At 43.6% G+C, this 17,836-nt stretch overlaps 1 protein-coding gene across 1 annotated transcript in view; it reads left to right on the top strand.

The window, feature by feature from the left end:
- The window catches only part of SLC43A1 (solute carrier family 43 member 1), a 113,558-nt gene that overhangs the window by 27,694 nt on the left and 68,028 nt on the right, over positions 1-17,836 (top strand). Inside the window, exons 4-5 of the mRNA XM_068258184.1 lie at positions 13,144-13,199; positions 14,397-14,473. Coding sequence (XP_068114285.1) covers positions 13,144-13,199; positions 14,397-14,473 — 133 coding nt within the window. The remainder of the gene's footprint in view (positions 1-13,143; positions 13,200-14,396; positions 14,474-17,836) is intronic.

Genomic DNA, 17,836 nt, shown 5'->3' with positions numbered 1-17,836 from the left:
AACCATGAAACCAACCATGAAAAAAGTCCTTTATTAATCTTAATTAACCATAAATATTTACTGTATCTTTAAAAAATGTTCCCATGCCAATATCCTCGGTAATGTCCCACACCATCCTTGCTTGGGCTCTGCACATCTGTACAGCTGGTCAACTCAGGTGCAGCCTGTATTTGGAAGCACTGCCAATGTCTTCTGATGTACAAAAATGTAAGTCTACTTATGGCTAGCTGCATCCATGTGTATCAGTTTGCATTCAATTTATTTAGATTAGGGTTTAGTGCATAGTTTTGCATCTGATTTGTATTCAAGGTGTGTAATTTAAGTCCCTGGGGGGAGCTGCACACCTCTGTTGGTTTTATTTCAGTTGCAGTCTAATTGAGCGCTGCCAATCTTTTCCCTGTTCTTAAGAGACTGTTAAGAAGGAGAGTGGGAACAAGAGGACATTTATTTTTTCAAAAATATCTTTATAAAATTGATGTTTAAAGTGAACCAGAGCTGAAAAAGAAAAAGGCTTTATACATACCTGGTGCTTCCTTTGGCCCCATCCACCTGGATCGCTCCCACGCCGCTGTCCTCCGCTGCCCGCAGCTACGATGACCAGGTCCCTGCACTTCCGTCAGTCAGAGCCAGTTTAGCGTAAGAGAAGTGCGCTGTTTGCGTATCTCTCCAGCAGCCGCATAGAGGGCGCACTTCTCCTGCATGCCCTGGCTCAGATGACAGTGCGGGGACCCGGTTCTTGTAGCTGCGGCCAGCGGAGGACGGCGGTGTGGGAGCGAGCCAGGCGGATGCGGCTGGAGGAAGCCCCAGGTATGTATAAAATCTTTTTTATTTTCCCATCTCTGGTTTCCTTTAAGGTGGTGGAAATCGCGGCAAAAATTTCTGTGTTTTCTGCAGAAATCCGCTTACCGCACTGGTATTACCAATTTCCGTATAGAGATGTCGTGAACATCAAAATTTGGGTTCGCAAACAGCGAATGTGAACTTCTGCAAATGTTCGCGAACAGGTAATTCTGGCGAACTGCCAAAGACTTCAATGGGCCGGCGAATTTTAAATCCTACAAAGACTGTTTCTGGCCACAAAAGTCATGGAAAAGTTGTTTCAAGGGGTCTAACACTGGGACTATGACATGCCAGAGGGGTATCCAGGCCAAAAAAGAGTTGACCCAGAGTCTGGTTTTAAACCCTAAAGGGCAGAAATCACATTATGCACAGTTCTGGGTGTCAGTGGGCTGTGGAGTGTCTCACACACAGAAATGCAATAGTATTATCAGAATGCAGTGAAATAATAACGCACTGGAGTGGTACTGTGCATGCAACTTAATGTAGCAACAGCAGTAGTGTGCACACAGCTCTGGTGTCAGTGGGTTGTGGAGGAACAAGAACACAGGCCTAGCTAATGCTTTCCCTATCTATCTGCAGCAAGTATGACCCTGCTCTCACTAACAGTCAGCAGCCAGCAGAGAATTGATCCAATATGGCCAATATGCTTTTTTGATAGGGGGTGGGGGGTCCAGGAGGGGGAGCTAGTTGATTGGCTGCCATGTATGTGTCTGCTGACTGTGAGGTAAGGGGTCAAAGTTTGGCTCCATCATGATGTATAGGGGGCAGGTCGAAGACGCCAAATGTTCACAGAGAATGCAAACAGCGGACGTTCTCAGAATACTGTTCGCCGGCGAACAGTTCCGGCTATCTTTATTTCCGTATTGCGATGAGGAAATGTGATTTCCAATTGGAAATGTGGAATTTGCAACCATACATCACTTCTGATGTAGTTGGAACGATCACACAGCAACTTTCAAAGTTTGTCTGTTTGGGCTTCTTCACAATGACTATCCACCTGCCTGGACCACTAGTTGTTAACTAGTTAACATATTAAGTAACTAGTGACTAATACGTGAGATTTTCCTAAATCAACAAATATTTCATTAGATTTGTTGTTCACAATAACTTTCACAAAAGGGACAATTATTCTGCTGTTTGTCATCATCACTCAGTCTGACCCAGCACCTGAACTCGATCCAGTGCCATGTGTTTGTCCATGCAGCATCCCTCCTCCACTGCGTATGTTTCTTTCGTTTGTTTCCAGTTTGTGGTGTGTTTGCGGTGTGATTGTCTTTCCCTCACAGCCATGGCTCAGGAAAAATTTAGACAGACCTCACCAGACCTGGGACTTGTGCCAGGGAGAGAAGGTAAAGACAACGCCCAGAAAGCTACTGATGTTTACTGCTGACTTTCTCAGCGATTCGTGGAGGAATTATTCATATTCACGGATGCCAAGAAGGCGTTTGACACAGTGGCATGAGACTATAGTGGAGAGACACCTCATTGCATAAGATTTGGCCATCAAATCTGTCAGTTGGTAAAATTTCTATATACCTTACCTTCAGCTCCCATAAAAAAGCTAACTCTTTACTATCAGATATCAGTTTCTTCCTGTCTAATCGCATGCGGCAGGGGTGCCCCCTTTTGCCAATTATCTTCATCCTTATGATAGAACCTTTATTGAAGATGATTGTTTGCAAATGATGAAGATGCTTTTGCAAATTACATGCTATTCTTTATAACGCAACTCCTTATCTTGATTCCCAATTTCATTCAGTGTCGGAAAGATTTTGGACAGATTTCAAATCTAAAAAGTATCTTCACAAAGTCTTGTGCCCTAAACGTCACTTTACCCAATTATATAGTACAAATATGCAAAGATATCTTCCCTTATAAACGGGAACCAATAGCCATTACCTACTTAACTGAAAAAATTCAGACTGACTTGAAGTTAGTTGGGATAGACAAACTACCGTATTTTTCTGATTATATGATACTCTGGACTATGACATGTGCCTGGGTTTTGAGGACAAAAACCAAGGGAAAAAAATACTAAACCTGGTGCGTCCATGGTGCAGGGGCATCTTATGGATCCTCTTCCTCCAATTATTATTCCCCCCTTGTGCCTTTCTTGTGTGTCCCCTGTCCTCTGGTGTCCTTGTGTCCCCCCTGTCCTCTGTCCCTGTGTCCTCTGGTGCCCCCCTTCCTATGTCCGTTTCTCTGTGTCCCCATGTCCTATGTACATATTTACATTTCAGCCACCCGTCTCCATATCCTATGTACATATTTACATTTCAGCCATGCCGATCGCTGCTCTGATGTAAGGAGGTAGTTACATTTCAGCCATGCCGCTCGCTGCTCCGAAATAAGGAACAAGCCTTTGGGGGGCGGTCTACCAATCAGGCGGGGAACGCTGCCCCAGACCGCCAATCACAGCAGCTCCCTGCTCCCAGCTCCTTTCTTAATTGGAGCCGATGCTCTCTAAGGCAGGACCAATGCTCCGTCACTGAGGCCAATCACTGCAAAGGATTGAATACGAAAATCGATGAGTATATGGCCACCTTAAATTATGTCAAACCATTTATAAGAACAAGTTGTATTAACTGCCTCTAGCCTTAATGTCTCTACTTAAAGAAGCACTTAAGCCTGTAAAAAAACATAATTTTTACTAACTTGGGGCTTCTACCAGCCCCCTGCAGCTGTCCCGTGCCCTCGCAGTCACTCTCGGATTTCTTTTCACCGAAAGGCCCGACAGGCCTGGCCACGCATAGTCTTCTTTGCGTTCCCATTCGCAATAGCATTCTGAGCCTGGGCAGGACAGTATTGTGGATGGGAACGTGAAGAAAGAGAGGCTTGGCCAGGCCTGCGCAGGCGCAGTGAGCCTGTCGGCCAAAAACGAAACTAGCTGGCGGCATGGGACAGGAGGATCCACAAGTGACTGCAAAGGCACGGAACGGCTGCAGGGGGCTGATAGAAGCCCCAGGTGAGTAAAAATGATTCCCCCCCCCCCCCAGTCTTAAGGATCCCTTTAAGGGGGAGATATCACTATTAAACCTCCTTGGAGATCATTATTGGAAGGTCTGTGGAAAACCCACAGCTGTTTATGGGCATACATGAAATAAAGGCGCCTGGATAAAAGGGCAGTGGGTATTACCACTAGTAGAATATCACTACATTTAACAATATTCTACTGCTGGATTCCAGAGTAAAATATTGGTAATGTTTACCGATATTTTACTATAGCTAGACCTAACTCTATTCTCACAGAGAATCCTCCTTCTATCGATGCCTAACCCCCCAGGTGTTGCAAAACCCTAGGACCCCCCCACCTGGTGGTGCCTAATCCTAAGTCCGCCCTGGTGGTGCCTAAACCTAAGACCTCTCTGTTACCTTACCCTAAAATCCCCCCCATGGTGCCTAACCCTAACCCCCTGGGTGTGCCTAAACCTACCCCCAGGTAGGCACCTGAATAGCGGCAGTGACAGTACATTTCAGCGCCAGTGGCTTGGGGAAACCTGCTATAAGGCACTGAAATGTACTGACATTACCACTAATCAGATGCCGAAACTGACCTTCCTTGCTGCATATCACGGCCATTTTAGAAGACACAATTTGTGGCAAAGAAGGTAAATTTTGAGGTGCCCGATAGTGGGTGCCACCATGGGCCCAAATTTCCTTACTTCGCCACAAATTACGGCTTTTACTATAGCCACTTATGGCAGCACCATTTTTTCTGTACGGGCTTCTGCGCCTTTTTTACCTGGTTCAGTACGGTGACGGCATAACAGCATTGAAAGCACTAGGTGAAGAAAGGGAAACCTATTTGCAAGAACTGGTTAGAGCTGTAAAGTTTTGTTTCCAACAGGTAACAAATACCCTTCCAGCTGAAGATGTGGTGAGACCTAAGGATCTGCTTCCAGGAGACCAAGTGTAGATAAAAGCCCAAAGGGAAAGTCATGGAAAAGGCCAAGTGGGTCCATTTACTGTATTCTTTTCAACCTCCTGTGCAATAACGGCGTACGTTAAAAAAGGGCGTCGGGAAAAAAGGGCGCAGGATTTTAAACGATAAGCATGAATAACGTTTGAAAAAAAATGGTGCTATATTTCGTTTAAAAATAATGTTTTATAAAGTTATAAATCATTAAATAATGTGTATGAAATCGGCAATTGTAAAAACGTTAATCTTCCCCGTTTAAGAAGTGAAATGTTTTATAACGTTTTATAAAAGATTAATAAGAATTTTACTAAAACTATACCTAACCCTACTCTCACACAAAACCCTCCCTGTACCTACCCCTAACCCCTAGACCCCCCTGGTGGTGCCTAAACCTAAGACCCCCTGGTGGTGCCTAAACCTAAGACCCCCCTGGTGGTGCCTAAATCTAAGACCCCCCTGGTGGTGCCTAAACCTAAGACCCCCCTGTGATAAGCATTAATAAAGTTTTAAAAAAAATATTGTGCTGCTTTTCGTTTAAAAATAATGTTTAAAAAATTATAAATCATTAAATAATGTGTAATCATGAGAAGCAGTTATAAAACATTAAAAGTCTCCGGGCGCCGCTTGTAAAACGTTATTTTTCTCCGGCGCCCTTTTTTCCCGGTGGGCGCCCGTCAAACTATAATTCATATGGCAGTCAATGGCGGCGCCCTTTTTGTCCACTTGCCTCAGGCGCCCGAATTTACTGTGCCCGCAATAACGATCAAAGAAAGAATCCCATGTTTCCACTATAGCCATTACAGGAAAGCATAATAGGCTCTTTGGTGACATTCCTAATGTGCACAAGAATAGTGAAATATCAGGACTAGCAATTATGATTTAAATCATTGATTTAAATTTACCATTACTAACGTATTAAAACTTAAAGAGAATCTGTATTGTTAAAAATCGCACAAAAGTAAACATACCAGTGCGTTAGGGGACATCTCCTATTACCCTCTGTCACAATTTCGCCGCTCCTCGCCGCATTAAAAGTGGTTAAAAACAGTTTTAAAAAGTTTGTTTATAAACAAACAAAATGGCCACCAAAACAGGAAGTAGGTTGATGTACAGTATGTCCACACATAGAAAATACATTCATACACAAGCAGGCTGTATACAGCCTTCCTTTTTAATCTCAAGAGATCATTTGTGTGTTTCTTTCCCCCTGCAGCTATCTTCCACTGAAGTGTCAGGCTGTTTCTTACTGCAGAGTGCAGACAGCTCTGCCTGTATGTAATTCTTCAGTATGTGAAAGCCCAGCCAGCTCAGAGGAGGATTTATCCAGCTTGTAAAAGATGAGAGAAAAGAGAGAAGCTGCCCTAATCTAAATAACGCACAGGCAGTGTGCAGAGAGGGGCCTGGAGGGGGGAGATGCATCACAGAACCACAACACTGAAGAACTTGGCAGCCTTCCAGAGACAGGCTGACAAGTCTGACAAGAGAGAGATAAGTTGATTTATTACAGAGACTGTCATAGTAGAACGTGCTGCAGTAAGCCAGAACACATTAGAATAGCTTTTGGAACTTGTAGGATGATAAAAAACAGGATGCAATTTTTGTTACGGAGTCTCTTTAAAAACAAGAAAAATAGTATACAGCTGGGTTCAAAGTTTAAATGTACTGAAATCCTCCGAAGTGAAATGCTTTGCGAGGGCACATGTAATGGATATATCCTGGCAGTGTGGTAACACGGTTTATAATAGCCTCTTTGAGGAACTCACCCACACCTTTCAAGAGAAGGTAAAAGGAAGCTATAACTTTTTCACATTGGATGTACCAGAGGAGTTCAAACCTTTGTCAGATGCATGTGCCTGCCTGCTTTGCAAGCTGGTTAGCCCCTGGTGTACAGACTGTAGCTTATTCCAATTGGATACAGAGAAATAGGTATGAAATGTGTAATTGTGTAAACATGACTGGTGCTAACAAGGAAGAATATCAAGATTTCTAGCTCTCTGCACCACACAACAGATATGTATTTGATATGACATTAATTATGGTAAATATTCCTCCAAAAGTTTCATTCTATCAGCCAACAGTTAAGTTGTATGTTGGACCCAATCAGTGGGTGGGGATCATCTGGCTACCTAAATGAGGAGATTCTCTGGATACCTATGTTGGAGGACAGCTGGCTACCTATAGTAGGGGGACAGCTGCCTACCACTACTAGGGCATCATCGGGCTACCTATACTGGTGGGGGGGGAGGGAGGATCTGGCTAACTATACTGGGGAAATCATCCAGCCACCTATAGGGGAAAACATCCAGTTACCTATACTGGGGGTACATCCAGTTACCCATACTGGGGAGATAGCCTTTTAAGGGGGTGGTTGGGTGAGAGGGGCCTGCTTTGGGCCCTGTATGGTCTTAATCCAGTTTTGGTTCTCACCTTCATCTTGATTTCCTTTGGGTGTTTCATTGTCCTCTAGCAACAAGCTGTTAGGCTAACAGACTTCATCACCAATTGGCCCTAGATTGTGCTAGGAAGATTAGATGGTGAGCCCCTCTGAATTATTGGGCGTTTACAAATCCCAGCCAGGCCTCTATCTGTGTATTTGTGGGTTTCCTCCAGGTACTCCGGTTTCCTCACACACCCCAAATCATACAGATAAGTTAATTGGCTTCCACCGAAATTGGCCCTAGACTATGATGGACGGGGATATACAGTATGTACAGCTGCAATACTGATGAGCAGGATGCATTATCTGTCATTTAACCATATTTAAAACAACATTTTTTCTATTGTAACATTAAAATCAGTTTTCTCAAAAATTCCTTTCAAATACGTTTTTTGTAATTTGTTTCCTCTACTTACTCCTAACATACTGTACCACCAATAGCTTTGCTATTAATAACCGTAGCAGTATATGCGATTGATTTTAATGTAAAATGCAAAATTTCGTCAGAAATCACCTAGCAATTGTGCTGAGCTTTTCGATAAGTGAAATCAGCCTGATTTGCAGTGAAATCAAACTTGTAGATCTCGCTCCCTCATCCCTACTGTTAAGGAAAGGCAGGGGTCAAATGTGGCCAGATGAAACAAATGACAAGTTCTCACTGATCAAAACCTGTTGGTTGAATATTAATTTATTCACCGCAATGCAACTCTGATTCAGATGCTGTAATTTGACAACGTAAGTTCCCACACACTTCACCACTGTGCTGGAGGTGTGGAATTGAAAAGGGAGACCTCATATATACCTTATGAAGCTGTAAGAAACTCAGCGACTTTTGGACAGAGGTCAAAACTTTGATTTATGGCCTAACAGACTGTTAGTCTCCTAGCACAGCGGATTTTTTTTTCTCTTATGGCCCATACTCACGGGCTACAAATTGTTGCTGTCGCTAGCACACGGGAGCGTGTGCACGACAGATAGGCGACTACTCGTCGCCAGGTCCCTCCGCATACACACGGCGGAGGGACCTGGCAACTGATGCGACGGAAGCTGTCGCTGATGTTCCTCCCCCCGCCAGAAGCTCAGGGTATTCCCTGCTGGTTGCTGTCGCTAGTCCGCATACACACGCGGACTAGCGACAGTTGCTGCGAAGTTGCGCGGCAACTGTCGCCAGGCGATTGACCGCGCCAATCGCCTGGCGACAGCAGCGACGAGCGACGGTTCGGGGTGCGCGCCCGTGTTGCGCCTCATACTCACGGGCGACCTGTCGCCGCAACACGCGCGCGTCACGTGGTTGCGGCGACAATTGTAGCCCGTGAGTATGGGCCATTACACAGTACCCTGTGGTCAGTGAAAAATATCAGAAGTCCATTATTAGACATCTTCTAATGGCAGCTAGGATATTAATATTAAGCCACTGGAAATATCAGTCCCCACCCCCTATCAAGGAATGGACCTTACACATTGTATACACACACAATAGACATGAACAATTGGGTTACATGATCCAGGTGGTTTGAATTTAAAAACACAGATCAATATGCTGTATAAAACGCCATACAATTGTACTTAGGAAGGGTCAAGCTGATTCCTCCTGTATTGCTCACTCCTTCATGAATTAACCTCTGAATATTGGGTCCCTTGGCTGTTGTGACCCCTAGCGGCTGCCCTCCATCCCCAGTCACCCACCTTCCCTCTTCCCCACTCTCTTTCCTAAACTTTACTACTTATTTCCTCCTCTATTTCTCTCTGACTTTCCTTCTTTTTTCACCCTTTTCCTTGTAATCTCAATTTATTTGCAAGATGTACCTGCGGTAAATTTCTACACACTCGCAGCTTTAGGACATCCCGAATATGCTGACCTATTCAGCTTTGCATGCATTCGCCATGGATGATTAATATGCAGGCGTATTTTTAATATTGTTTGTGTGTATTTTCTAGGAATTTATCTATTACCTTTTCCCAACTGCAGCCTCTCCAAAATATGTTAGGATATTTACAAGGAACACCAAGAGCCCCAATAGTGTAATATGTACTGGTAAATGGTTACTAGATAGAGTAAATATTAATACTCACAAACCAGGGTTACCATTAGGCAACCACTGTAAAGGCAGGTGGGGAGATTTTCCTGACCCCACTCAGGAATAAGAAGTCGCTCTCTGTAGATGAGAAAAAGGGGGCTCAACCCTCCACACAGGGTGGACTCAATATTATGCAGGAGAACAGAGGCGCCAAAAGGATAAAAGGAAGCTAAATGAGCTTAAAAACCAAATTCTTGGTAAACAGAGGAGGTAGTGGTGGACTTACCTCCTCCAAGTAGACACACAACGACTGTAGTAAATACAGTCAATATATTTTATTTATGAACTCCAAATATGCAACGCGTTTCGCAGGTTTAATCCCGCTTCATCAGGCAATAACAACGGAGCAATAGCATATGTGGTCAGTAGAAGAGCCAGGCACCTCTGTGTAGAGGCAATAACAACGCAATAACAACGGAGCAATAGCATATGTGGTCAGTAGAAGAGCCAGGCACCTCTGCGTAGAGGTGCCTGGCTCTTCTACTGACCACATATGCTATTGCTCCGTTGCTATTGCCTGATGTAGCAGGATCAAACCTGCGAAACGCGTTGCATATTTGGAGTTCATAAATAAAATATATTGACTGTATTTACTACAGTCGTTGTGTGTCTACTTGGAGGAGGTAAGTCCACCACTACCTCCTCTGTTTACCAAGAATTTGTTTTTTAAGCTTATTTAGCTTCCTTTTATCCTTTTGGCGCCTCTGTTCTCCTGCATAATGTTAGGATATTTGTTCTGTACTCCCCTCTATTAAATCGTATCAGAGACTTTTGAAAAATATAAAAAAATATGCTGCTATTTCCCCACTTCTTAAGCACTTCAGGGGCAGGCTATACAATGGTATATTTTGCCATTATAGATAGCTTGGCATATGAGTCCCCAGTATAGGCAGCCAGCAATTACTCACCTCCCTGCAACGTCCTGCAACGAGCAGCTCTCCCCGCTTCCACACTCCCTTCCATCCAGCCGTGGACTGCTGCTAAGTTCCGGGTCCAGGCTTGATGATGCCATCAAGCCGGGACCCGACACCAGGGTCAGTGTGAAGCTGGATGCCAGGCAGAGCGGAGGTGGAGCGCTGATCACCGGAGGCCCGTCAGGGGAGTTGAGTGGGTCCTATTCTTCCTCCGCCTGGTGATCACTACGATCAGTGGCAATCGTGGTGATCACGCAAACAGAAGTACATCGCCATGGCTCCTGATCAGTGAAGGGAGATGTCAGCTATCATATGACAGCTAAATCTCCCCATTCGGCTGCAAACAGCAAGAACAAGGAGCATTACAGTTACGTCTATTCAGCATCACAGGACACAACTGTAACGTCCTTGGTCCCAAAGGGGTTAATCATTTACACAGCTTTACAGCTGCCTAATGACCCGCCATCAGTCAAGGAAAATTTGGCACCATTCCCAATTATGTCTTATGCTGGGCATATACGGTGAGTTTCTTCTTATCAATAGAGCCGCTGATGGCTCGATTGATAATTTCCGACGTGTCCGATCACCGCGCCGGATCGTTTCCGCGCTTGATCCCCATGGGCGGACAATGGAAGAAAAGGAGCGGCAGATAAGAAGCGCCCGCTGGGACGAACGGGAATCGATTCGGGCGCCCGCGGGGACGAGCGGGGACGCGCTGGAATCTATCGAGCGGCTAGATTCCGGCGCATAATCTATCCGTGTATGCCCAGCATCAGATGAATATAAAAAGAAAATAAAAAACACTAGTCACAGGCCCGGATTTATGTCACGGGAGCCTATAGGCACAGATGTCCTGGCACCTCAGACTTCACCCTCCATGAACCTATAAACCGCCACCAAACTGCACCAGTGCTGGCTGTCCCAGCGTCACTTCTCCCTTACTTTCCATGCCCAACATAGGTAGCTACAGGTGCCCCTTAGTATTAGGTAGCCAGAAGTACCCTCAATATTAAGTAGCTAGAAATGCCCCCAAGTATTAAGTAGTTAGTACCCTCAGTATAAAGTAGCTAGAGGTGCCCCTGACTGAAGGGAGATTTTGTCAGTGGAATGCAGAGACCCGGGTGAGTAAGCTCTCATTTACACTCTCATCAGTACTCTGCATAGGGAAGGAGGGCACTAGGGGAGGGGATTTTCTATTATCAGGCGCCTGTAGGCAGGTGCCTACAGAACCTTATGGTAAATCCGGCCTTGACTAGTCATAAGATCATTGATCAGATAGATGAAAGTGAAAAGATTATTCTTTTGACTTAATTACATTACTCAATTAAACTGATTAAATATACTGAAAAATTTTACTCATGAATGGCTACTGTAAGTGACATGGTCATAATGAGATAGACGTGTATATACAGTGCCAAGCACACAAATAAATATGCTGTGTTACTTTTCTTCTTTCACTGCCTGAAGCTATGCAACTGACAGTTTTTTTCTAGTCAGGACCCAGTCAAACTATATAATCCCTCTCTGATAAGGAATCACAGCTTTCCTGGCAGAGAACTGGGCTTCTGAGAGCAGAGATAGATAAAAAAGGTCAATAGTTCATATATTTCAGCACTCTGAGACACAGGACCACCTGTGTCATTGAGCTAATATAAAACAATAACTCTACTTTTTTTTAAGTTTTTTTAAACATAACATAAAACTGTGGGATATCTAAAAGTCATTTTTAGAAGTAGGAGGATAGATACAATTGCTATCTCATCAGTTTATTTTCACTTAAGTTTCACTTTAAGGTACTCCGAGCAGTAACAAAAATCTAAATCTGAACTTACCTGGGGCTTTTTCCAGCCCACCGTAGGTCGGGAGGTCCCTCGGCGTCCATCTGGCTCTTCTCCCAGGCCCTGGTCAGAAATGGCGACACTGGGCCCGAGTGTCGGGCTCCTTCTTCCTGAAAGGTGGCGTCAGTCGTCACCACGCCGGCCACCTCGCGTCATCACGGCAGCCGGCGTGACAGTACTGCGCAAGCGCGATTAAACAGTGCATACACAGTACTGTCACGCCGGCCGCCGTGATGACGCAAGGCAGCCGGCGTGGCGACGACTGACGTCACCTTTCAGGAAGAAGAGCTAGATGGATGCCGAGGGACCTCCGGACCTACGGTGGGCTGGAGAAAGCCCCAGGTAAGTTCAGATTTTGATTTTTGTTACTGCTCGGAGTCCCTTTAAGTACACTATAAGGAATTGTGAAAAAGGGGTCATAATAATAATAGTGACTGCTGGGTTTTTACCAGCCAGTAACTATTACATTTCCAAGCTGTAAGTGATCATCTCTATACTTCTTCTAGGCCTGAGGCATGTACAGCACTCACTTGTCGGAGTGGTAACTAATAGCCAGTACATGCTTCACACATCTGACAACAATGCTATATCTTTAACAGACTTTTCCTCTCTGCATTTTTAAAGCTGTCGGCACATGTATGGATGATTACTCATTGATAGTCATAATGACAAGTAACACTATAAGACATGATAGAGCAGTTATAAGTGTGAGGGCTGAGAGAAATCGCAAATCACTCTAAAAAATGCTAGCCTTCTTTTAGCTTTTTTTGCCACTAAAACCAGCAATTTCCAGAGCGATTTCAGTGAATGTGATTTTGGGCCCTGCATTCCCTACATCAAATGACTCAGAAAATGCTGCAGCAAACAGCAATCGCGGTAAGGAAATCACGGCTATAGACTTTCATTACTCAAGCACTTTGGGAATCAGCAGTGATTCCTCGAAAGTGCAAAACGCAGCTGAAAACACTCCAAAGGTTGCAGGCCTAAGTGCAGTTGTATTAGTAGTGAATAACTTTATTTATATACATTATATATTGTAAAAAGGTAATTTTACATGGTGTGCTTACTGTGACAGGTCGTTTTTTTCATTTAAAACAAATTTTTCTAATTTTTTCAGTTTTTGCTTTGCGCTGTCCTGTGCTCTGATAGCACTCGCTGGATATGATCCCTCAGGTATTTATTTCTTTATTTTTCATTTTAAACCATCTAAAGAAGATCTGACACACACGTACGCACGCACGCACGCACGCACACACACATGTGTGTTCATAGAGGAAACTCCACTTTAACTGAGTTAAAGAGCTATAAATTAATTAAAGTTGAATTAAAATGGAAGTACGCTTTAACTGTTTATTTTTAAATAGTGCTGCTTAGAAAAAAAATGTTTGTTTTCATATTTGGGGATTGATTCATCAAGCTGCGCTGCTTTAGCATGTAGTGCGCGCTATGCGCGCCTTCCATAGAAGAGCTCGCTGCCATGTAAGGAGTGTGCCTTCCTTAGTTACACGCATTGCTTCCTTAGTGTGTGTGATAGCGGCAGTGATCAAAATATCCTATCGGTCCTGGTGTGTTTTCCTTTCGAATATTAGCGTTGTTCCAGTAGTAAATGAAAATAAAAGACACTAAGTGTAGTATTAAACACTAGTAGATTTCTGCACATTAACATACAAAGTAAATTCACATCCTTGGTCCGTAAACAACCCAATGGGGGGAGAGGAGGCAGCTAACCATTTATTCATTGATTTGAGCAGTTATGGTGGTGGGTCTTTGTTTACTGAGGCTTACATGCCTACTAGGACATCGTTAAAAACTTTTATTATTTTTTTGTGCTCTTACAAAATTAAATAAGAAAAAAAAAGAAGAAAAGAAAGATGCATACATACATACATAGTGGCCAAGTGACCAGCATTTACTCCTTGCAGACATAGATTGCAATGTTTGATCCTCAGCCAGGACAATATCTGCTTGGAGTGTAAATATTCTCGCATTCAGTTTCCTCTCACTTCTGAAAAATGTTGTAATTGGTTTCTCACAAAACATTGACCTTAGACTATGGTAGGGATTACAATGTGAGCTCCTTTGAGGGAAAGTTAGTGACTTAACTCGGTCATTGTACTATGTAAAGCACTGCAGAAAATGTTAGAATTACTGTATACATTACTACATAATGATAATACATACATAGTATAGGCTTCTCTATTATGCACACACGTAAAAACCATACTGTGTTAAGTAGTATATTAGTGTATAACTTAATCTGACATTAGATGCTGAGAAAACAAGTGACATCTCCTCACTGACGAATCATTCCCTTATATTTATGTTTGTTACAAACAGTCCTTATCCTGGGTTTTTTTGTCATTTTTTCAGTACTATCACCAGTGATATTCCTTGCCTTGTCCCTGAATGGGTTTGGAGGTATCTGCTTGACATTCACATCTCTAACAGTAAGTGACATTTCTGACAAACACTTTTCTATATTTTAAACGGCTTCTAAATTTATAAAATTATTTATGCTTTTAAATGATGTTACACAGACAAACAGCAACAACAAAAACCATGGTCTTTTCACACGATGGGCTTGATTCACAAAGCCGTGGTAACTCTTATCACGGTCCGCTAGCGTTTTGCGTGCGTTACAACACGTGTAATGGTTTTTCTGCGCAATTGCAAAAATTCACTATTACGTGTGAAAATTCGCGATTGCGCACGAAAACTGTTACGCACATTATAACCGTGATAAGAGTTGTCATGGCTTTGTGAATCAAGCCCCTTATCAGTTGCTGTCAGTTGTAACTGAAAGAACAACTGACATGCAGTTAAAGAGAACCTGAACTGAACATAAAAAGTAAAAATAACCGTACACACGTCATACTTACCTCCGGTGTAGTCTACTCCTCAATCTGTTTCTCCACTCCTGCATCTTGTTTGTCCACTGTGATCAATGGAATTCTCCGACCTCCATTTTAAAAATGGCCATTACTCCATAACAGCTTCCTGGTCAGCACACTGTTAAACTGTAATATCACCCACTTGAGCCATAGGGAAACATGGACATTACCTTGCACATTTAGTTGTAACTGACAGCTGCTGATATATAACTGACAGCAACTGGTATATTTCAGTTCTGACAAAATATTGTCAGAACTGAAAGGGATCACTGTAAGAAGAAAATGGTGAGCTTCTGAGAGGAACTGACAGTGAGGTTAGTATGTAATATTCATTTGCAGCTACGTCACGTGTTTATTTTAACTAATTTTACTCACTTCAGTTTCCGTTTAAGTGTCCATGTTTCCCTACACAATGCGTAGTAACGCATTAAACAGTATTAAAGGGGCACTATATCAAAAAATGTAAAATATGTGCAAACATAGACAAATAAGAAGTATGTTTTATCCACAGTAAAATGAGCCATAAATTAATTTTCTCCTATGTTGTTGTCACTTACACTAGGTAGTAGAAATCTGACAGAAGCGACTAGTCCATCTTTTCATAGGGGATTCTCAGCAAGGCTTTTATTCTTCATAAAGATATTCCCTAAAAAGGATTTAACCACTTGAGGACCCACCCTTCACCCCCCCTTAAGGACCAGCGCTGTTTGTTGTGATCTGTGCTGGGTGGGCTCTGCAGCCCCCAGCACAGATCAGGGTGCACGCAGAGCGATCAGATCGCCCCCCTTTTTTTCCCCCTATGGGGATGATGTGCAGGGGGGGTCTGATCGCTCCTGCGTGCAGGCTAGTTGCGGGGGGGGGGGGGCACCTCAAAGCCCCCCTCCGCGGCGACATTCTCCCCCTCCCTCTCCTACCTCCCTTCCCTGGAGATCCGGGCTGCACAGGACGCTATCCGTCCTGTGCAGCCAGTGACAGGACGTCCCCTGTCACATGGCGGCGATCCCCGGCCGCTGATTGGCCGGGGATCGCCGATCTGCCTTACGGCGCTGCTGCGCAGCAGCGCCGTACAATGTAAACAAAGCGGATTATTTCCGCTTGTGTTTACATTTAGCCTGCGAGCCGCCATCGGCGGCCCGCAGGTTATTCACGGAGCCCCCCGCCGTGAATTGACAGGAAGCAGCCGCTCGCGCGAGCGGCTGCTTCCTGATTAATCAGCCTGCAGCTGGCGACGCAGTACTGCGTCGCTGGTCCTGCAGCTGCCACTTTGCCGACGCACGGTATAAGCGTGCGGTCGGCAAGTGGTTAAACAATGATGCTGGCCAGTTTCCCTGCTCGCTGCAGGGTTTTTTTGGCAGTTGGACAGTGCAACTGCCATTCACCAAGTGCTTTTGAAAATAAATAAATCCATGAGAATCCCCCATGAAGAGATGGACTAGCCCAAAACCATGGGACTCCACCCCCCAACAAAATAAGCATGAGGCCACCTCCTGGGATCTATACTCACAATCCCCCCTGGTTGGCTGATACACCCCTTCCAATCTCCCCACATTGGAGAGTAGCACAGTGGAGCTGTGTAATATTTACCTGCTTCAGCAATGCATTGTGTGCTTACTGTACTTCATGGCAGTCAAACACTCTGTGCTTCCTTCCTTACTTCTCCCGATCACATGACATGCATTGGGAGCCAGAGGAATGCAGCACAGTGTGTGTGGCTGTCAGGAAGATCAGAAAAACTCTGGAAGTAGGTAAATAACCAACATCCTCCACTAGGCTACTCTGCAGAAGGGGACAGTCATTATAGTTATACCACTGAGTTTGAGATTGTTCAATAAATGTTAAAATTTAACAATTTGGCCTGCGACGTAGACTATGTTTTAGATTTTGGCCCTTTCCAGGATTGAGTTTTATCACCCCTGCATCACACCAGCGTCCCTCCATCGAGCCAATGGGAGGATTTGATGACTTAAATGGAACCTTAAGCGAGACAGATATGGAGACTGTCATATTTATTTTCTTGTAAACAATACAAATTGTCTGGCATCCTGCTGATCTTTTTGGCTGCAGTAGTGTCTGAACACACCTAAAACAAGCATGCAGCTAATCTTGTCAGATTGTTGTCAGAAACATCTGATCTGCATGCTTGTTTGGGGTCTATAGCTAAAAGTATTAGAGGCAGATGATCAGCAGGATAGCCAGGCAATCTGTATTGTCTAAAAGGAAATAAATATGGCAGCATCCATATCCCTTTTACTTCAGAATCCCTTTAAAGGAATATATATATATATATATATATATATATATATATATATATATATATATATATATATATATATATATATATAATATACAGTGTATAATATATATATATATATATACAGTGGGGTGCGAAAGTTTGGGCAACCTTGTTAATCGTCATAATTTTCCTGTATAAATTGTTGGTTGTTTCGATAAAAAATGTCAGTTAAATATATCATATAGGAGAAACACACAATGATATTTGAGAAGTAAAGTGAAGTTTATTGGATTTACAGAAAGTGTGCAATAATTGTTTAAACAAAATTAAGCAGGTGCATAATTTGGAGCACCACAAAAAAGAATTGAAATGAATATTTAGTAGATCCTACTTTCGCAGAAATTACAGCCTCTAAACTCTTCCTGTAGGATCCAATGAGAGTCTGGATTCAGGTTTAAGGTATTTTGGACCATTCCTCTTCACAAAACATCTCAGGTTTGATGGCTTCTGAGCATGGACAGCTCTCTTTAACTCACACCACAGATTTTCAATTATATTCAGGTCTGGGGACTGAGATGGTCATTCCAGAACATTGTACTTGTTCCTCTGCATGAATGTCTTAGTGGATTTTGAGCAGTGTTTAGGATCATTGTCTTGTTGAAAGATCAAGCCCCGACGCAGCTTCA

The sequence above is a fragment of the Hyperolius riggenbachi genome, chromosome 10, assembly GCF_040937935.1.
Source record: "Hyperolius riggenbachi isolate aHypRig1 chromosome 10, aHypRig1.pri, whole genome shotgun sequence".
In the NCBI taxonomy this organism is placed as follows: domain Eukaryota; kingdom Metazoa; phylum Chordata; class Amphibia; order Anura; family Hyperoliidae; genus Hyperolius; species Hyperolius riggenbachi.
The sequence above is the reverse complement of the archived record's forward strand: the minus strand, read 5'-3'. Positions and strand labels throughout refer to the sequence as shown.